Source organism: Anarhichas minor, unplaced genomic scaffold (assembly GCF_050575085.1).
Source record: "Anarhichas minor isolate MPS153535 unplaced genomic scaffold, ASM5057508v1 ptg000038l, whole genome shotgun sequence".
Taxonomy (NCBI): Eukaryota; Metazoa; Chordata; class Actinopteri; order Perciformes; family Anarhichadidae; genus Anarhichas; species Anarhichas minor.
In genome coordinates, this window is record NW_027466484.1 from 3357501 (window position 1) to 3377500 (window position 20000).

The 20000-nt window shown below is 39.3% G+C and overlaps 3 protein-coding genes and 1 long non-coding RNA gene across 13 annotated transcripts in view; 2 read left to right on the top strand and 2 right to left on the bottom strand.

Moving 5' to 3' along the window:
* Window positions 1-1585, top strand: part of arid4a (AT-rich interactive domain 4A) — a 30858-nt gene extending 29273 nt beyond the window's left edge. For all 4 annotated transcript variants that reach the window (XM_076107148.1, XM_076107149.1, XM_076107150.1 and 1 more), the window contains 2 exons: window positions 251-397; window positions 479-1585. In XM_076107148.1, the coding sequence (XP_075963263.1) occupies window positions 251-397; window positions 479-582 (251 nt within the window). In that variant the 3' untranslated portion in view covers window positions 583-1585. The remainder of the gene's footprint in view (window positions 1-250; window positions 398-478) is intronic.
* Window positions 1586-4494: 2909 nt separating this feature from the next.
* Window positions 4495-5791, bottom strand: timm9 (translocase of inner mitochondrial membrane 9 homolog). The gene is made up of 4 exons (XM_076107329.1): window positions 5638-5791; window positions 5353-5408; window positions 5167-5262; window positions 4495-4837 (listed from the first exon to the last, which is right to left on the bottom strand). Exons 2-4 carry the CDS (start codon window positions 5389-5391, stop codon window positions 4703-4705), a joined length of 270 nt encoding a protein of 89 aa, XP_075963444.1. The 5' UTR covers window positions 5392-5408; window positions 5638-5791; the 3' UTR covers window positions 4495-4702.
* A 363-nt stretch (window positions 5792-6154) lies between these two features.
* Window positions 6155-20000, top strand: part of kiaa0586 (KIAA0586 ortholog) — a 92545-nt gene continuing 78699 nt past the window's right edge. For 4 of the 6 annotated variants that reach the window (XM_076107322.1, XM_076107324.1, XM_076107325.1 and 1 more), the window contains exon 1: window positions 6156-6604. The gene's annotated coding sequence lies outside the window, so the exon portion shown is untranslated. Of the gene's footprint in view, window positions 6605-20000 lie in introns of all 6 variants that reach the window. The other 2 variants (XM_076107326.1, XM_076107327.1) reach the window with 1 other exon arrangement.
* LOC142967781 (uncharacterized) lies at window positions 11451-17252 on the bottom strand. 2 transcript variants are annotated; one of them, XR_012958960.1, is made up of 2 exons: window positions 16838-17252; window positions 11451-16761 (listed from the first exon to the last, which is right to left on the bottom strand). It is a non-coding gene; the product is annotated as an uncharacterized LOC142967781 (long non-coding RNA). The 2 variants fall into 2 exon arrangements; XR_012958959.1 differs by having other exon boundaries at window positions 11451-16766.

The window sequence follows — 20000 nt, forward strand, 5'->3', positions numbered from 1 at the left end:
AAATCCTACAATGTGATTTCCTGGATTCTTTCCCCCCATTCTGTCTCTCATAGTTGAAGTGTACCTATGATGAAAATTACAGGCATCTCTCATCTTTTTAAGTGGGAGAACTTGCACAATTGGTGGCTGACTAAATACTTTTTTTCCCCACTGTATGTATGTATATATGTATGTATGTATGTATGTATGTATGTATATATATATATATATATATATATATATATATATTAATTATAATACTCCCCCCCAGACGAGCTGGACAGCATGTCGAGCACAGACCGGATCTCCTTCCTGCAGGAGAAGCTTCAGGAGATCAGGAAGTACTACATGAGCCTGAAGTCTGAGGTGGCGTCCATCGACCGCCGGAGGAAGAGACTAAAGAAGAAGGAGAGAGAAGGTAGGAGCTGCAGGGCATGCTGGGAGGTGTAGTCCATCAGAACCCTGTGTCCTGTCCCTAACGTGTAGTTCTGTCTCTCAGTGTCTAACACGACGGCGTCCACGTCCTCGGTCTCCTCAGACACAGGTATGAGTCCGTCCTCGGCCTCGCCCAATCAGAACACCGTCGCCGTGGAGTGCAGGTGATGACACGCCCACTAAGCCCCGCCCCTTCCCAGTCACAGACTACGCCCACTCAGCCAGCTCTGAGGGCATGATGGGAAATAAACTGTCAGAGGGGGGAGGGGCTACCACCTGGCCCCGCCCCCTCACGTGAGACTGACTTCCTGTTTGAGGAGAAACGTCAGCCGTCTGTTCAGCCGCCACACAAATCCTTCCTTCCTTCTTTCCTTCCTTCCTTCCTTGCTGCGTCCTCAGTGTCTCCTAATTTCAAAATAAAGTGACAGGTTATTTTGGGGAGTCAGAGGTCATAATGCAAATTAGTTTTTTCTCTTTTATGAACAATTGTTTTTACCTAAAGTTTCTTGACTTCCTGTTTTATATAAAATCAGAGCTTTTATTTTGGTAAAACAAGAGAGAGATGAACTTTTTTGTTTAAAATGATTTTTATTTATTCAGTTATTGATTTATATGGAAGACAGAAATAAATCAACGTTTTGATTTAGTCGTTATAATTAAAACATTTTATTTTAACCTTTTGGCCTTAATTTAATTTATGATTTAATCTGAATTATGAGAACAAAACATTTTACTAAATTAAATAAAGTGGTGAAATATGATTTAATCTCATAAAGATCTAAAGATTTAATCTGAACATTTTAATTTAGTTTATCTGAAACTCATTTAAACGAGTTTAATTTTTCACCACAAAAATATTTGTTAGTCAGAATGTTTCTTCTTCTTTGTCTCATTTGATCTTCTGTACATTCAGTACTGACCTCACTCCTCTTCCTCCTCTTCTTCTTCTTCCTCCTCCTCCTCTTCTTCTGTGGTGCCTCAGACACACGGCTGCTTCGTGGACCCCCCTCTGTTCTGTAAATAGCAGCTCTGAGTAGAGAATGAAGCCGCGGTGCGTTCAAAGACTCACTTTTTCATCGTGTAAAGAATGTTTCTAATATTTTTAAGAGCCGACTGTTTGTATCGTCGTTAATGAACTTTTTTATGTAAATAAACTAAAACACGTCATGAACTGTGTCAATAAACAGCTCTTTGTTTCTAATAACGTTTTTAAATATGTTTCCTCGAGTCCTCATCCTAAACCTGATCCTGTTCCTCATCCTAAACCTGATCCTGTTCCTCATCCTAAACCTGATCCTCATCCTAAACCTGATCCTGTTCCACATCCACATGGTTTTGATTTAAATCTAGCAGCAACATCACAGAGGACAGTTAGTCCTCTAGACCCTAGAAGACCAGGGACCCTCTGCAGGAAGTAGCGCTTCTATTTTAACCGTCTTTGCGGTAATCGTTCTTCAGGAAACACACCGACCAATCACATGAGCTGTAAATCACATCATGCTGCTTAGCCAATCAAATACGAGCAAACGTACCAACTCACAAATAACAACAATATGATCAGAATGCCTAAGATGGAGACATGAAGCCAGTTTAACATGAACCTTTTCAGAGGATGAAGAATATAAATGTTTTTTGCTTTTTGTCACTTCTCACCTGAATAAAATGTGTTTTCTGAAGTGAAGTACTTTATTTTAAGAGTCACATTGTTCAAAATCTTTGTTTTGTAGTTTATTATTTAATCCAGTCCTAATATTTATATTTGTAGATCCGTAGAGTTTTTTTTTTCGGGGGGGGGGGGGGGGGGGTCAACTGGCCAGCCAGCGTTTCTCAGATTGGAGTGAGACGAGGAGAAAAGGTGATGTCGTGATCTTCGCAATAAAACATCTTTGACGTGTGGAGTCTTGGCCAATCAGCATTCAGATGTCTACAGCGTCTTCATTTCCCTCCGTTACAGTTTAAGTTCTGTTATGTTCCGTTACCGTTCAGACTTGCTGGGTTAAGTTAACGTCCACTGCATGCGGAACTTTGTCGACTGTTAACGTTCGTCATTATCACGATTTAGGAGGAAAAAACGTAACGTGACGAAACATGCAGCCCCCCCCCGTGTTCCGGTTCAGTTCACGCGGTCACTCATTAACGTTAAACCAGAACACCGGTGCATCTGGTTGCAGGTTGTTTGTTTTAACTCAAAGTAGAATGAGGCGATTTCGTGGTGATAATAACTTGAAACATGAGGCCCAGATACTGATGAGATGATGAGATGATGAGGTCAAAGAGCTTCAGGGAGAGGAGGCTGTCTGTAGCGCAGCTTGACGCAGGGCTGAGATGTGAGTGGAGCTGGGCCTGGATAAAGGTGGAGGTGGGCCTGGATAAAGGTGGAGCTGGGCCTGGATAAAGGTGGAGCTGGGCCTGGATAAAGGTGGAGGTCTAAACAGACGTGAGTACAGCTTCCTGCTGTCACAGTATTTTAAATACATTGATAAGGCAGGCTATGCTAAATGCAGCCTCTGCTCCAAGGAGATGAACTACAGCAACAAGGGCTCACATGTCCTCTCATCACACTGGTCACACTGTTCACTGTGATGACCACAGCCACTGTACTAACAGTCCCAACAGTCCCACGTTGCTCTCAAGAACCCTGAAGTAATGAGAGGGTTAAGGTGCCTGTACCTTCATTTCAGCAGGTTGCTAATGCAGAGGTGTGTATAGATCACAGCTATTATTTTACTCTTGATAAGCTACTTTAGCCAGAGTAGATTATCATTTTCATTTAAATAATTGAACTGGATTGAATGCATATTAATTGCAAATAGAAGATGGACCACAATTCTAACAGCTGTACAGTAACAGTGGGAGTTAATATTAATATTATCAATGAAAACTAATCACTTTATTTGTACAGGCGATGGTTCTCGCTACTCTTGCTATCTTTGTTTTTATTTGAGCAAAACTTTTGAAAATGAGACCTCGGTCTCAATGGATTGTGTCTAAATAAAGGTTAATATTAATAATAGAGCTGAAATAGTGATTAATAACTGAATAATACATTTGTTTTTAAGTAAATGTCTTATCACTTAATTTTTTTCTCAGAGTACACCAGAATGCTACATTCTGCTCATATTTAAAATAAAATTCTTGGAGCGCACCCACCCCGCCGACAGGGTTTCGGGCTTGTCACCTTTTTCACCCCTCATGAGTTTGCAGGTATGATATATATATATACGTATATATATATATATACATATATATACGTATATATATATATATACGTATATATATATATATACATATATATACGTATATATATATATATATATATATACGTATATATGTATATATATGTATATATATATATATATATATACATATATATACGTATATATATATACATATATATACGTATATATATATATATACGTATATATATATATATATATATATACGTATATATATATATATATATATATACGTATATATATGTATATATATATATACGTATATATATGTATATATATATATATACGTATATATATGTATATATATATATATACGTATATATATATGTATATGTATATATATATATATATATATGTATATATATATATATACACTGGAGGTCTATCAGCTCCACAGGTGATCCACAGGTGATCACACGTCCCTGTCCCTGAAGCTGCAGGTTTAGCGCAGGGACCAGTTCAGTCTGTATTTTTCCTTTTCAAATATTTCTCCATCGCTGTTCGTCTTGTCATCGCAACTTCTCCCGCTCATCATTTCATTCTACTGTCCTACATTAACACGTCATTACTGCGCTACCTACTGCCCCCCACTGGCATGGAAGAGCATGTATTACTTAGCCAGACACTATATTGCAGCTCAGACGCTCAACAATGGCAAAGTATTTGCAACAACTAAGTAATGTTTTTTTTGGACTCATTAAGTGAAATTGGACATTTTCCCACGGCACAGCTGGCGATCTCTCACGGCATACTGGTGTGCCGCGGCACAGCGGTTGAAAATCACTGCTCTAGAGGACCAGGTTTCATTACGATGTGAAATGTTTAAGTTCAAAACTCCTGAAACTTTTTTATAAACAAATCAGATTTTATTTCCAGAAAAAAGAAAAATGTGACGTTTAATAAAAATATGATTCAACATTAAATATTAAAGTCTGTTTGTGTTCCACATCTCCCATGATGCATTGAGATCCTTGTAGGAGGCACAGCTTCACTCCAGCTTTAAAGAGGTGTAACGTCATCCCTCCAACACAGGGACCCTGGTCCAGACCGGGTCAGTGAGCTGGTCCCATGAGTCCGGCTTTAGCAGCCAGAGCCTCGTTCTGCTGGATGTGGTACTCCTGGAACCTCATGGAGATCCGCTGAGTCATCTTCAGGTACTTCTGGAGACACGACTCAGAGCAGCTGGTCTGTAAACACACAAGTCAATAAAGTTTATTCAAAGCATCGACAAACAGCCAATCACAGAGCTCCGTAAAAACAACAAGCATCTTTCTGATTCTGGATTCAGCAGCTGAGGTTCATGGGTAATGTAGTCTTCAGAGAAATCTGACAGAGGATTAAGTGACATTCGATTGGTCTAGATGGCTAAGAGAAGTTGTGACATCATCGCTCCTCCTGATACCCAATCAGAAGAGCAGAAATGTTTTTCTAGCTTTATGAAGAAGTAAAAGTTTACTGACTGAATCCTCAGATGTCCCAGCGTCCCTAAACATTACAACAGGAAGTAGCTCCTCACCTCCTCTGGCTTCACCTCCCTGCTGGTGAAGTCTTTCACACAGTCCATAAAGCAGTTCTCCGTCACCTTGTTGTAGGTCCCCAGGAACTCCTTAAACTAGAACACACACACACACACAGGCTCGTCATCGTTTATCTGAACCATCAGATCAATAACTCATAAACTACTAATGATTCCTGCTCGTACCTGTTTCACCTGGTCGGACTCGGTCACCTGGACCGCCATGATCCGCGGATCAGAGTCTGAAGAACAGATCAGCTGTTACACTCCATTCAATAAAGTCACATTTGAAACATCTTACACCTAAAACGAGAGAACCGGAGTCTGGTGCAGCCGTGACGTCATCGTTAGCTAGCGGCTACCGCGAGCTAGCATTAGCTTCTTCTGGTTTAGATTTCAATGTTTCTCTTCCGGCTTCGAACCGACAACCTACGAACACACCTGAGAGATAGTCACGTGTTTAAGTCTCACCTGTGGTTTATTGTTGAATGTGTTTAACGTGGAGCTCTTCAGCGGCTGAAGGACGTGTGATGACCGTCGTCTTCTTCTTCTTCTGTGGTTTTACTGGAGGACTACAAACTGTCGTCACTGGAGCTTAGCGCCACCTCCTGGACCGGAGTGTGTACTAATATCTTTAGTAAAGGTAAATATAAATCTACTTCTCACTATACTTTTACTACTTTCCTGTTTACTTTCAGTTTATTCTTACTCATTTATTTTACTTTATTTCATATTTTATTCATATTTGTTAGAACTATTTAATGTCTCAGATTCTCATTTAGTTTTTACTCTTTGATATTTAAAGAACATTTAAAACGCTTGATCTTCATGTTTCCGACGGCTTGGAACACACCATGAAATGAACTAATTTCATTGGTTGGATGAAGTGATCGATTTTTAATGACGTTGTTTTTGGTTTTCTGAATCTAGAGTCGGAGTGAGACATCCATCCTGAGTGTCTCTTTAAAATCTCTCCGAACCGGAAGCCGGAAGTGTTTTGTTGTTTAGTTGTCAGCAACAGTTGCTGTTTGTCGCTTACCACCTTTGAGGCTTTGTCCGTTTTCCTGTTTTTTTTAACGTGACATTTGAACGTTACTCCACTTTCCCGCCAGAACGTCGGTCTCTCTGAAGCAGAACTTCTGGTTTTTACCGTCCACAACTCTTCGGACCCGGATGTTGTCGGAGCGGCACGTTTGAAAAGTGGAGCAGCGCGTGAACCAGTGAAGAACCCGGATGTTGACCCGGTCCGGATCAGACACACCGGGTCACACCGGGCACGTGTTGATCCGGTCCACTCGAGTTTTTCCCTCGAATCAGAGACACGAAGCTGGAACCGGACCGGCACCAGGACCAGGACCGGTCCAGATAACCATTTAGAAACTGCGACAGAAGCCGGGTCAGGCGCCTCCTCCTCGGGCAACAGGATCCTCTCAGTCCGGTAAGAGGTCCCGGTGTTACGTCACTACTGGTTTAAGACCTCCTGGTTCTAATCCCACTCTCCTCCAAACGATAAAAGACCAAGAATAATCTTTAAAGGTCATTATAGCCTATTGAAGAGGTATTAATGGAAAAAATAACTTTAACCATGAATAGTATCAAACAGTTTTATTAAATTAAATCCATTTACAAGGATTTTAGAATATCACATGCAACACATTTAGAACATCACATGCAACACATTTAGAACATCACATGCAACACATTTAGAACATCACATGCAACACATTTAGAACATCACATGCAACACATTTAGAACATCACATGCAACACATTTAGAACATCACATGCAACACATTTAGAACATCACATGCAACACATGTAGAACATCACATGCAACACATGTAGAACATCACATGCAACACATTTAGAACATCACATGCAACACATTTAGAACATCACATGCAACACACATAGAACATCACATGCATCACATGTAGAACATCACATGTAATGCATGTATCACATGTAGAACATCACATGTATCACATGTAGAACATCACATGTAGAACATCACATGTAGAACATCACATGTAACACATGTAGAACATCACATGTAGAACACGTATGTTTAGGCTTGTTCAGTAGGGATGCTGACAGTAATACACCTCTGGTAATGATAGGTACTCTGGTAATGATAGGTACTCTGGTAATGATAGGTACTCTGGTAATGATGGTTACTTTGGTAATGATAGTTACTCTGGTAATGATAGTTACTCTGGTAATGATAGGTACTTTGGTAATGATAGGTACTTTGGTAATGATAGGTACTCTGGTAATGATAGGTACTCTGGTAATGATAGTTACTTTGGTAATGATAGGTACTCTGGTAATGATAGGTACTCTGGTAATGATAGGTACTCTGGTAATAGTTACTTTGGTAATGATAGGTACTCTGGTAATGATAGTTACTTTGGTAATGATAGGTACTTTGGTAATGATAGGTACTTTGGTAATGATAGGTACTTTGGTAATGATAGGTACTTTGTAGGGGTGTAACGGTTTACAAAATTCTCGGTTCGGTTCAATACGATACAGTGGTGCCACGGTTCGGTACGTTTCGGTACGTTTTCAATCCAGCAAAAAAGCAGAAATGCCAAATCCTCTGGCGAGACTCTCAAGGGGGCGTGTCTGATTTGATTCTCTGTTTGGGCTTTTGTTTTCTTTTACAAAGCATGAATTATGGTCTGGAGAAATGGGCTGGTGAAGGAGTAGTGTCACAGGGCTCAATAGCATTAAGCATGTTCGTACAGCCTGGTTTATCACTACAGAGTAGGGATAAACCTTTAGCCCTGTTTGAATCAGGAGGGAACAGATACCTAAACGCTGCGGGGAGAGTTTGTAACGAATATTACATGACTATTCACGTACACTGGGCGTGATGGTGCCGGTGTAAACAGGAAGTAGATTGGTTGCTTAGTTTAAAATAATACGACAGAGTAATAAAGTAGTCTTTAATAATGAAAGGTCGTGTTTGTGTACGTAATGCGTACCGAACCGTGAGCCCCGTACCGAATGGTTCAATACGAATACGTGTACCGTTACACCCCTAGTACTTTGGTAATGATAGTTACTCTGGTAATGATAGGTACTCTGGTAATAGTTACTTTGGTAATGATAGGTACTCTGGTAATGATAAGTACTCTGGTAATGATAGGTACTCTGGTAATGATATGTACTCTGGTAATGATAGTTACTTTGGTAATGATAGGTACTCTGGTAATGATAGTTACTTTGGTAATGATAGTTACTTTGGTAATGATAGGTACTCTGGTAATGATAGTTACTTTGGTAATGATAGGTACTCTGGTAATGATAGTTACTCTGGTAATGATAGTTATCAAATGATAGACATTCCCCTGGGTCCTAAGTCCCTCAATGTACAGCTTCTTATCACCCTCTATGTACCAACGTACATTTATAACAAATACCACGCATATTACGGTAATCTGCGATGCATATGTGTCTGACCTAAATACCAAAAAAAGCAATGATTCATTTAAATTATTGTTTTAGAGTTTTTAAAGTGTTTTGTTTGTAATATGTATAATAAGCATCATTTAGTATCACTACTGAGAATTTAACAAACATAAAAACATGACGTAGATAGGTTTGCAGTTTTCAAGGTGTATATTTAAATTGCATCTCTTACGCACATGAAAATAAAGTTGTGAACACCGGCTGAATATCTATTATCAGCATCATTATAACTGTGTTATAACTCCTCCTGAAGTCCACTGTCATCTCCACAGTTTTGAGCCTGTTCAGCTCCAGGTTGTTCTGACCACACCAGAGGACCAGCTGTTCAACCTCCCGTCTGTACGCAGACTCATCACTGTCCCTGATGAGGCCGATGACCGTTGTGTCGTCTGCGAACTTCAGGCGTTTAACAGACGGGTCCTCTGAGGTGCAGTCGTTGGTGTAGAGGGAGAAGAGCAGTGGGGAGAGCACACACCCCTGGGGGGCGCCAGTGCTGATAGTCTGGGTACTAGACCACATCCCTGGGGGGTCCAGTGCTGACTGCATCATCCACCGACCTGTTTGCTCGGTAGGCAAACTGCAGGGGGTCCAGCAGGAGCCCTGTGATGTCCTTCAGGTGGGTCAACACCAGTTCCTCAAAGGATTTCATGACCACAGGCGTCAGGGCGACGGGCCTGTAGTTGTTTAATCCTGTGATGGAGGATTTCTTGGGGACCGGGATGATCGTGGAGCTTTTGAAGCAGGAGGGTACTTCACACAGCTCCAGTGATCGGTTGAAGATCTGTGTGAAGATGGGGGCCAGCTGGTCAGCACAGACTTTCAGGCACGAGGGTGACACACCGTCTGGGCCTGGTGCCTTCCTGATCTTCTGTCTGTGGAAGAGTCGACTCACAGATCCTCAGTGCCGGTGGGGGGTCGGTTGGGAGAGATGAGGAGGAGGCAGGGGGTGTAGGTGGTTGTTTGATGATGATGGGGCAGGTGGGGGGGGTGAGAGCAGGCTTATCAAACCTGCAGTAAAACACATTCAGGTCGTCAGCCAGTTGGTGATTGGCCTCAGTGGGGGTGGTCTCCTGTAGTTGGTGAGTACTTCCAGGCCTCTCCACACTGACGAGGGGTCATTGGCTGAAAACCTTTTCTCCAGCTTTTCGGTGTAGCTTCTCTCAGGCCATGTCCATACTACTCCGTTTTTACTCCGTATTTGCTACGTTTACACTGAGCGGCCACACTACGCCGGAGTTTTGGAGCACCCTAAACGGAGGAGTCTGAAAACTCCCCAGAGGTTGGAGGTATTTGAAAACTCCGGGGTTTTGGTTGCATGTGGACGGTCGGAAACGGATGTGTTAGAAAAAATGAGCCCACACCCGTGTTCGCTACTGGATTGGTTATTAGCAGCCATGACGTCTCCGTCCCTGATTCGTCACACTCACTATCACGTGACCCGTACCCGGAAGAAAACAAACAGCCAGGGTGACCAGTAATTCATTTCAACATGGATAACTAATTTCAAGCGTTGCTGCTAGCACACCAGCTAGCAGCTGTTGTGCAGTAAAGTCTGCATTTCTGTGGAGGAAGCAGCTGTTGGAGCGATTAGCGAGCGCCGTGACCAGCGGCGTCATCAGCCCTATTAAGCACTGCGGTCAAGTCAGCAGACACTCAGATCTCCGTGGTCAACTCAGCAGACATTTAAATTGTAGTGCACCTATACGCTGAAACTTACGGTAAACGCAACCAAACGGCACAGGACGGGAGCGAGCGAAAGATTTTGCAAAGTTAGCGGAAAGATTAACGTGAAAACTTCCGGTTTTCTACAGACGAACATCCGGTTTTCAAAATAAGATGCCAACAAAGTATACATATTGCATAATGAAATGAGATTAAATGAATTATATTCCAATAAGTATAAAAAATGATACCATCATCTCGTGAGTTAAAGGGAAAATACACCTGAATTGTGCGTAAAGTGTATTTATTCTTTGATTTGAGGGTTGCTGGAAATTAATAATACCTGACTGACAGTCAATTAAGATGTTTTACGAAGCAAAAACTCTGAACTGAATTTATATCTTCAAATGGCAAATTTCTGAAGTTTTTAAGGTGCTATGAAAATGTTTTTCTCAATAATTCCCCACAATGACTGATGTATATGTATTCAAGGCATCGTTGACGCCACCCATAGAGAAAATTTGACACTTTTACTGTACCAATTAAGAGATATTTCAAAGTAAAAGTCATACATTTGAATTGAGAAAATATCTAATAAATGGATGTTTGAAGTGTAATAAAAAGTATTTTCTCAATAAGTCCAGACAATGACTGATATGTATGTGTTGAGGACATCGTTGACTCCACTCACACTGAAAATTAGACATTTTTACTGTACCAATTAAGAGATATTTCAAATTAAAACTCATACATTTGAATTGAGAAAATATCTAATAAATTAATATTTGAAGTGTAATAAAAAGTATTTTCTCAATAAGTCCAGACAATGACTGATATACATGTGTTGAGGACATCGTTGACTCCACCCATACTGAAAATTAAACAATTTTACTGTCCTAATTAAGAGATATTTCAAAGTAAATGTCATACATTTGTACCGAAGAACAGGTAATTTCTGAATATTTGAAGTGTTATAAAAAGTATTCCCTCAACAATTCCAAACAATGATTGATGTATACAGGGCATCTCAATGAATTAGAATATCATCGAAAGTGTGATATATTTCGAGTGTTTAGGCTATGGCTTACAGCTAATAAAAAACCCAAATTCTGTATCTCAGAAAATTAGATATTACATAAGACCGATTTAAAAAAAGGATTTTTAATATAGAAATGTTGGCCTACTGAAAAGTATGTCCATGTACAGTATACAGTATGCACTCAATACTTGGTCGAGGCTCCTTTTGCATGAATTACTGCATCAATGCGGCGTGGCACGGAGGCGATGAGACTGGCACTGCTGAGGTGTTATGGAAGCCCAGTTTGCTTTGATAGCGACCTTCAGCTCGTCTGCAATTTGGGGTTTTTATTAGCTGTAAGCCATAGCCTAAACACTCGAAATATATCACACTTTCGATGATATTCTAATTCATTGAGATGCACCTGTATACATCAATCATTGTTTGGAATTGTTGAGGGAATACTTTTTATAACACTTCAAATATTCAGAAATTACCTGTTCTTCGGTACAAATGTATGACATTTACTTTTAAATATCTCTTAATTGGTACAGTAAAATTGTTTAATTTTCAGTATGGGTGGAGTCAAAGATGTCTTGAACAGATATGCATCAGTCATTATCTGGAATTATTAAGAAAACCCTTTTTATAGCACCTTAAATATTAAGAAATTAACTTTTTGAACGTTCAAAAGAAGGACTTATATTTTGGAAAATCTCTTAATTGGGAAAGTAAAAATATTTGATTCTCAGTATTAGTATAGTTAGAGATGTCATGAACACATATGCACTAGTCATTGTCTGGAATTATAAAGAAAACTCTTATAGCATCTCAAATATTCAGTTATTGGATATTTCTTGGAACAAATTAATTAATTTACTTTAAAAAAATCTCTTCATTACCACAGTAAAGATTTTTCATTTTCTGTATATGTATGGTCAGAGATTTCCTCAACTTATATGCATTAGTCATTGTGTGGAATTATTGAGAAAATAGTTTTTATAGCACCTCAAACATTCAGAAATGTACCCGTTTCTTGGTACAAATGTATGACTTTTACTTTGAAATATCTCTTAATTGGTACAGTAAAAATGTCTAATATTCAGTTTGGGTGGAGTCAACGACGTCCTCAACACATACATATCAGTCATTGTCTGAACTTATTGAGAAAAAACTTTTTATTACACTTCAAATATCCATTTATTATACTTTTTCTCGGTTCAAATGTATGAGTTTTAATTTGAAATATCTCCTAATTAGGACAGTAAAAATGTCAAATTTTCAGTGTGGGTGGAGTCAACGACGTCCTCAACACATGTATATCAGTCATTGTCTGGACTTATTGAGAAAACTGTTTTTATTACACTTCAAATATCTATTTATTAGATATTTTCTCAATTCAAATGTATGAGTTTTAATTTGAAATATCTCTTAATTGGTACAGTAAAAATGTCTAATTTTCAGTATGGGTGGAGTCAACGATGTCCAACAATGACTGACACATACATGTCAGTCATTGTCTGGAATTATTGAGAAAAATATTTTTGTAGCACCTTAAATATTGTGATATTACCCATTTTTGTCCTGAACATATATGAATTAGTCGTTGTGTGGAATTATTGAGAAAAACATTTTTATAGCACCTTAAACATTTCAAAAATGTGCCATTTGAAGATAAAAAATTCAGTTCAGAGTTTTTGCTTCGTAAAATATCTTAATTGACCGTCAGTCAGGTATTATTAACTTCCAGCAACCCTCAAATCAAAGAATAAAGACACTTTACGCACAATTTAGGTGTATTTTCCCTTTAACTCAGGAGATGCAGGTAGCATGTTTTATACTGTGAATATAATTAATTTAATCTCATTTCATTATGCAATATGTATACTTTGTTGCCATCTTATTCTGAAAACCGGATGTTCGTCTGTAGAAAACCGGAAGTTGTCTCACGTTAATCTTTCCGCTAACTTTGCAAAGTTCTTCGCTCGCTCCCGATCTGTGCCGTTTACCGTAAGTTTCAGCGTATATGTGCACTACAATTTAAGTGTCTGCTGAGTTGACCACGGAGATCTGAGTGTCTGCTGACTTGACCGCAGTTATTAAGCGGCCAAGCCAGTTAGCCGTAAATGCTATTCAGAGCTACGAGTTACAACAACAACAGTTAGTGCCTCGTTGTTTTTAGATTCTAATGAGAAGACACACTGCTTCGTTTTACTTTTTCCGTTTGGTAGCCTTGAGAGACCTTAGTCTGTAAGTATGTCTGTATGAAGCATGAAAAGATGTACGAAGATATATTATATTCGCTAATGCTAATTGCGGTTAGCATTTCCCCATTGGCGGTAATGTTAAAATTAGCTTAGAAGCTAGCTAGTCGGACATGTTACATGATGTTCAGAGCTAGAGTTGTGCCCTAAAATATGGAGCAATTCCCCCATGCCCTAAATAATTGATAGAGGGCGAATATGCTGTCCCTGTTTTTCTGCTGGGTGACCCAACTTATCCCCTGATGCCGTATCTCATGAAGGAATACCCCAATGGCGGAGCTACACCACAGGAGCAATAAATGCTATTCAGAGCTAGGAGTGACAAACAGACAACAACACAGAGGAAACGAGTGAGAGACGAGTGATCGACGTGTGTTGCCCACATTTATGGACCCATAATCTAGTAAACGTTTACGTGTAAGTGTTGATTTTAAAGTAAAGTTGATGAGAGAGAGATAGACCCGCAGCGCTGTAACTACGTCTGAAAAATAAAACTTCTAAAACTTTCCACGAACTGTCTGTTTGAGTTTATAGAGGAAGATATTAAGTATCAAATACAACCTTTCATTATTAAAGACTACTTTATTACTCTGTCGTATTTTGTTTAACTAAGCAAGCAATCCACTTCCTGTTTACACCGTCACGCGCATGCCCAGTGTACTTTAATGGTCACGTGCTGTACGCCTTCGAAGGCTGCCTTGTGGATGCAGATCAACTCGAGAATGATGCTGAAACTCCCATGTGGACGGATATCGTTTCTATTTGACAACTCTGCTTCCAAGTAGAAACGGAGTAGAAACTTTTTGAAACTTGTGAAATAACATTTAACCTTTGTTCAAAATAATAAATATACTTATTTAGGCTTACAGTATATGAGCAATTGTCATCAAATGGCAATAATAAGACTATTAGGCAGTAGTCTACAGATTCAAAGTGTTTTCTTAGATTTTTTGAACAAAAAACAAACATAAATCAGACAATCATATTCAATTTATTCTTATTACTTTGTGGTTATTTATTATTATTATTACATTTTTTAAACAACTATTAACAATTATTAAGTCAACGATGCCTTGATTACATATACATCAGTCATTGTCTGGAATTATTGAGAAAAACATTTTTATAGCACCTTAAAAATTTTAAAAATGTGCCATTTGAAGGTACAAGTTCAGTTCAGAGTTTTTACTTAGTAAAATATCTTAATTGACTGTCAGTCAGGTATTATTCATTAGTAACCCTCAAATCAAAGAATAAAGATACTTTACGCACAATTTAGGTGTATTTTCCCTTTAACTCACGAGATGCAGCATGTTTTATACTTAATGTGAATATAATTAATTTAATCTAATTTCCATTATGCAATATGTATACTTTGTTGGCATCTTATTCTGAAAACCGGATGTTCGTCTGAAGAAAACGGATGTTGTCTCACGTTAATCTTTCCGCTCTAACATGTAAGTGTCTGCTGAGTTGACCGCAGTCTCAGGTCTGATGAAGAAGCGCTCCATTTATTTATTCCTTTAGAACGTTCGGTTCTTCACGCACACGCAACATCAGTCAAGGCGAAAATCAAAACCATTCTATGGCAACTGGACCGGGTCATATAGGCTACGATGTTTTTGACAAGTTCATTAAATTATCATTATTAGAGGAAATTATGGGGGCATTTTTTGATTTCTTACGAGGGCATTTCTTCGGGGCAGTTTTGCCCTTTGCCCTCGTGTATTTCCGACGCTGGTTCTGCTACGTTTACACTGAGCGTCCACACTACACTGGCGTTTGAGCACCGTAAACGGATAAGTTTGAAAACTCCGGGTCGCGTTTTCATGTGGACGGTCGAAAGCGGATACGTTTAGAAACGATGACGCCCACACCCACGTTCGCTACTTGATTCGTTCTTAGCAGTCATGACGTGTCCTTCCCTGATTCGTCACATGTCTATCACGTGACCCTTACCCGGAAGCTCACAAACAACAACATTGAATACCGATCGACTACCAGGTTAATCTAACATGGACAACTGATTACAGGCGATGCTGACCATGTTGTCTTTACTAGCAGTTGTTGTTCAGTTAAAGTCTGCATTATTACGGAGGAAGCAGCTGTTAATGGAGCGATCAGTGACCAGCGTGACCAGCGGCGTTATCAGCCCTACGGAGCGGCCGTCTGAAGTCACGGTTAGCAGTAAATGCTATTCAGTAGGACAGATAGTTAAGCCACCAGCAGAGCTACGAGTGAGAACAGACAACAACGAGGAAACGAGTGAGTACAACTTATAAAACATTCCATGAACTGTCTGTTTGAGTTCATAGAGGGAGATTTTAGAGAAGATCTTAAGTATCAAACACGACCTTTCATTATTAAAGACGACTTTATTACCCACCCGCATGCCCAGTGTACGTGAAGAGTCACGTGATATTCGTTTTCAGGCGTTTTATTCTGGACGGAGATCATTTAGAAAACGATGCTGAAACGCCGTGTGGATGGAGATCGTTTTTGTTTGAAAACGGAGTAGTGTGGATGTAGCCTTTGTTACCCTGATCTCCCTCGTCAGTGTGTTTCTGGTCTGGTTGTACAGGATCCTGTCCCCACCTCTGTAGGCCTCCTCCTTAGCCCGACGAAGCTGCCTGAGTCTTGCAGTGAACCAGGTTCATTGTTGAATGTGCAGAAGGTTTTAGTCGGCACACACGTGTCCTCACAAAAACTGATGTATGATGTCACAGTGTCAGTGAGCTCATCCAGGTCTGTCGCAGCAGCCTCACAAACACTCCAATCAGTGCAGACAAAGCAGGACTGTAGCTCCGGCTTTGCCTCGTTGGTCCATCTCCTCACAGTCTTCACCTCAGGTGTTGCAGATTTTAATTTCTGCCTGTATTTCGGGAGAACATGAATCAAACAGTGATCAGAGAATCCCAGAGCTGCACAGGGTACTGAGTGAGATGCGTCCTTCATTACAGTGGAGCAGTGGTCCAGTGTGCTTTTGTCCCTGGTGCTACACTTAATATGCTGTCTGTATTTTGGCAGTTCTTTGCTGAGGTTTGCTCTGTTGAAGTCCCCAAGAACAATGAGCGGGGAGTCTGGGTGTTGGTGATCTGCTCAGCCAGGTGTTGAGGACCTCACTCACACAGGCCTGAGGATGTAGACACCGACCAGAATGAACGAGGAAAACTCCTGCGCTGAATAAAAAGGTTTACAGTCTAGTGAGGGCTGCATGATTCCTTTGACACTGTGACATCTGTACACCAACCTTCGTTTTGTAGAAGCAGATTCCGCCTCCCCTCGTTTTCCCCGACAGCGCCGTTACGCGGTCCGCTCGGAGGAGTTGGAAGCCCGGCAGATGTAGTGCGCTGTCCGGGATGTGCTCACCGAGCCAGGTTTCAGTGAAGCACAGGGCGGCGGATCTGCTAAACTTCTTTTTTAGTTTGTTGAGGAGCAGCAGCAGCTCATCCATCTTGTTGGCCAGAGAGCGGACATTCGCCAGATGAATTGACGGGAGCGTAGTCCCCGTCGGCGCAGATTAACGAGCGCTCCTGCTCGCTTCCCTCGTCGGCGTCTCCGATAGATTCCGAGTAGGGCCGCTGCTCCCCCAACTAAAAACTGCGGTCAAGTCAGCAGACACTCAGATCTCCGTGGTCAACTCAGCAGACACTTAAATTATAGTGCACATATACGCTGAAACTTACGGTAAACGGCACAGATCGGGAGCGAGCGAAGAACTTTGCAAAGTTAGCGGAAAGATTAACGTGAGACAACTTCCGGTTTTCTACAGACGAACATCCGGTTTTCAAAATAAGATGCCAACAAAGTATACATATTGCATAATGAAATGAGATTAAATGAATTATATTCACAGTATAAAACATGCTACCTGCATCTCCTGAGTTAAAGAGAAAATACACCTAAATTGTGCGTAAAGTGTCTTTATTCTTTGATTTGAGGGTTGCTGGAAGTTAATAATACCTGACTGACGGTCAATTAAGATATTTTACGAAGCAAAAACTCTGAACTGAATTTGTATCTTCAAATGGCACATTTTTTAAATGTTTAAGGTGCTATAAAAATGTTTTTCTCAATAATTCCACACAACGACTAATGCATATATGTTCAGGACAAAAATGGGTAATATCACAATATTTAAGGTGCTACAAAAATATTTTTTCTCAATAATTCCAGACAATGACTGACATGTATGTGTTGAGGACATCGTTGACTCCACCCACACTGAAAATTAGACATTTTTACTGTACCAATTAAGAGATATTTCAAATTAAAAGTCATACATTTGAATCGAGAAAATATCTAATAAATGGATATTTGAAGTGTAATAAAAAGTTTTTTCTCAATAAGTCCAGACAATGACTGATATACATGTGTTGAGGACGTCGTTGACTCCACCCATACTGAATATTAGACATTTTTACTGTCCCAATTAGGAAATATTTCAAATTAAAACTCATACATTTGAATCGAGAAAATATCTAATAAATGGATATTTGAAGTGTAATAAAAAGTTTTTTCTCAATAAGTCCAGACAATGACTGATATACATGTGTTGAGGACGTCGTTGACTCCACCCACACTGAAAATTAGACATTTTTACTGTCCCAATTAAGAGATATTTCAAAGTAAAAGTCATACATTTGAACTGAGAAAATATCTAATAAATGGATATTTGAAGTGTAATAAAAAGTTTTTTCTCAATAAGTCCAGACAATGACTGATATACATGTGTTGAGGACGTCGTTGACTCCACCCATACTGAATATTAGACATTTTTACTGTCCCAATTAGGAAATATTTCAAATTAAAACTCATACATTTGAATCGAGAAAATATCTAATAAATGGATATTTGAAGTGTAATAAAAAGTTTTTTCTCAATAAGTCCAGACAATGACTGATATACATGTGTTGAGGACGTCGTTGTCTCCACCCATACTGAATATTAGACATTTTTACTGTCCCAATTAAGAGATATTTCAAAGTAAAACTCATACATTTGAATCGAGAAAATATCTAATAAATGGATATTTGAAGTGTAATAAAAAGTTTTTTCTCAATAAGTCCAGACAATGACTGATATACATGTGTTGAGGACGTCGTTGACTCCACCCACACTGAAAATTAGACATTTTTACTGTCCCAATTAAGAGATATTTCAAAGTAAAAGTCATACATTTGAACTGAGAAAATATCTAATAAATGGATATTTGAAGTGTAATAAAAAGTTTTTTCTCAATAAGTCCAGACAATGACTGATATACATGTGTTGAGGACGTCGTTGACTCCACCCATACTGAAAATTAGACATTTTTACTGTACCAATTAAGAGATATTTCAAATTAAAACTCATACATTTGAATTGAGAAAATATACACACAAGGTGATATATTTCAAGTGTTTATTTCTTTTAATGTTGATGATTATGGCTTACAGCTAATAAAAAACCCAAATTCTGTATCTCAGAAAATTTGAATATTACATAAGACCAATTTAAAAAAGGTTTTTTAATACAGAAATGTTGGCCTACTGAAAAGTATGTCTATGTACAGTATAAAGTATGCACTCAATACTTGGTCGGGGCACCTTTTACATGAATTACTGCATCAATGCGGCGTGGCACGGAGGCGATGAGACTGTGGCCCTGCTGAGGTGTTATGGAAGCCCAGGTTGCTTTGATAGCGGCCTTCAGCTCATCTGCATTGTTGGGTCTGATGTCTCTCATCTTCCTCTTGACAATACCCCATAGATTCTTTCTGAGGTTTAGGTCAGGCGAGTTTGCTGGCCAATCAAGCACAGTGATACCGTGGTCATTAAACCATGTATTGGTGCTTTTGGCAGTGTGGGCAGGTGCCAAGTCCTGCTGGAAAATGAAATCAGCTTTTTTTTATTAGCTGTAAGCCATAGCCTAAACACTCGAAATATATTACACTTTCGATGATATTCTAATTCATTGAGATGCACCTGTATACATCAATCATTGTTTGGAATTGTTGAGGGAATACTTTTTATTACACTTCAAATATTCAGTTATTATACGTTTTCTCGGTTCAAATGTATGAGTTTTAATTTGAAATATCTCTTAATTGGGACAGTAAAAATGTCTAATTTTCAGTGTGGGTGGAGTCAACGACGTCCTCAACACATGTATATCAGTCATTGTCTGGACTTATTGAGAAAACTGTTTTTATTACACTTCAAATATCCATTTATTAGATATTTTCTCGATTCAAATGTATGAGTTTTAATTTGAAATATTTCCTAATTGGTACAGTAAAAATGTCTAATATTCAGTATGGGTGGAGTCAACGACGTCCTCAACACATGTATATCAGTCATTGTCTGGACTTATTGAGAAAACTGTTTTTATTACACTTCAAATATTCAGTTATTATACGTTTTCTCGGTTCA

What these genes read in the sequence shown, in the direction of transcription:
- timm9 (XM_076107329.1), bottom strand. Translation starts at nt 5,391, where the DNA reads ATGGCGGTCCAGGTGACCGAGTCCGACCAGGTGAAACAG. An exon ending in AGTCCGACCAGGTGAAACAG is followed by an intron (nt 5,263 to 5,352) that starts GTACGAGCAGGA and finishes TGTGTGTTCTAG; the next exon opens with TTTAAGGAGTTCCTGGGGAC. An exon ending in GGGAGGTGAAGCCAGAGGAG is followed by an intron (nt 4,838 to 5,166) that starts GTGAGGAGCTAC and finishes GTGTGTTTACAG; the next exon opens with ACCAGCTGCTCTGAGTCGTG.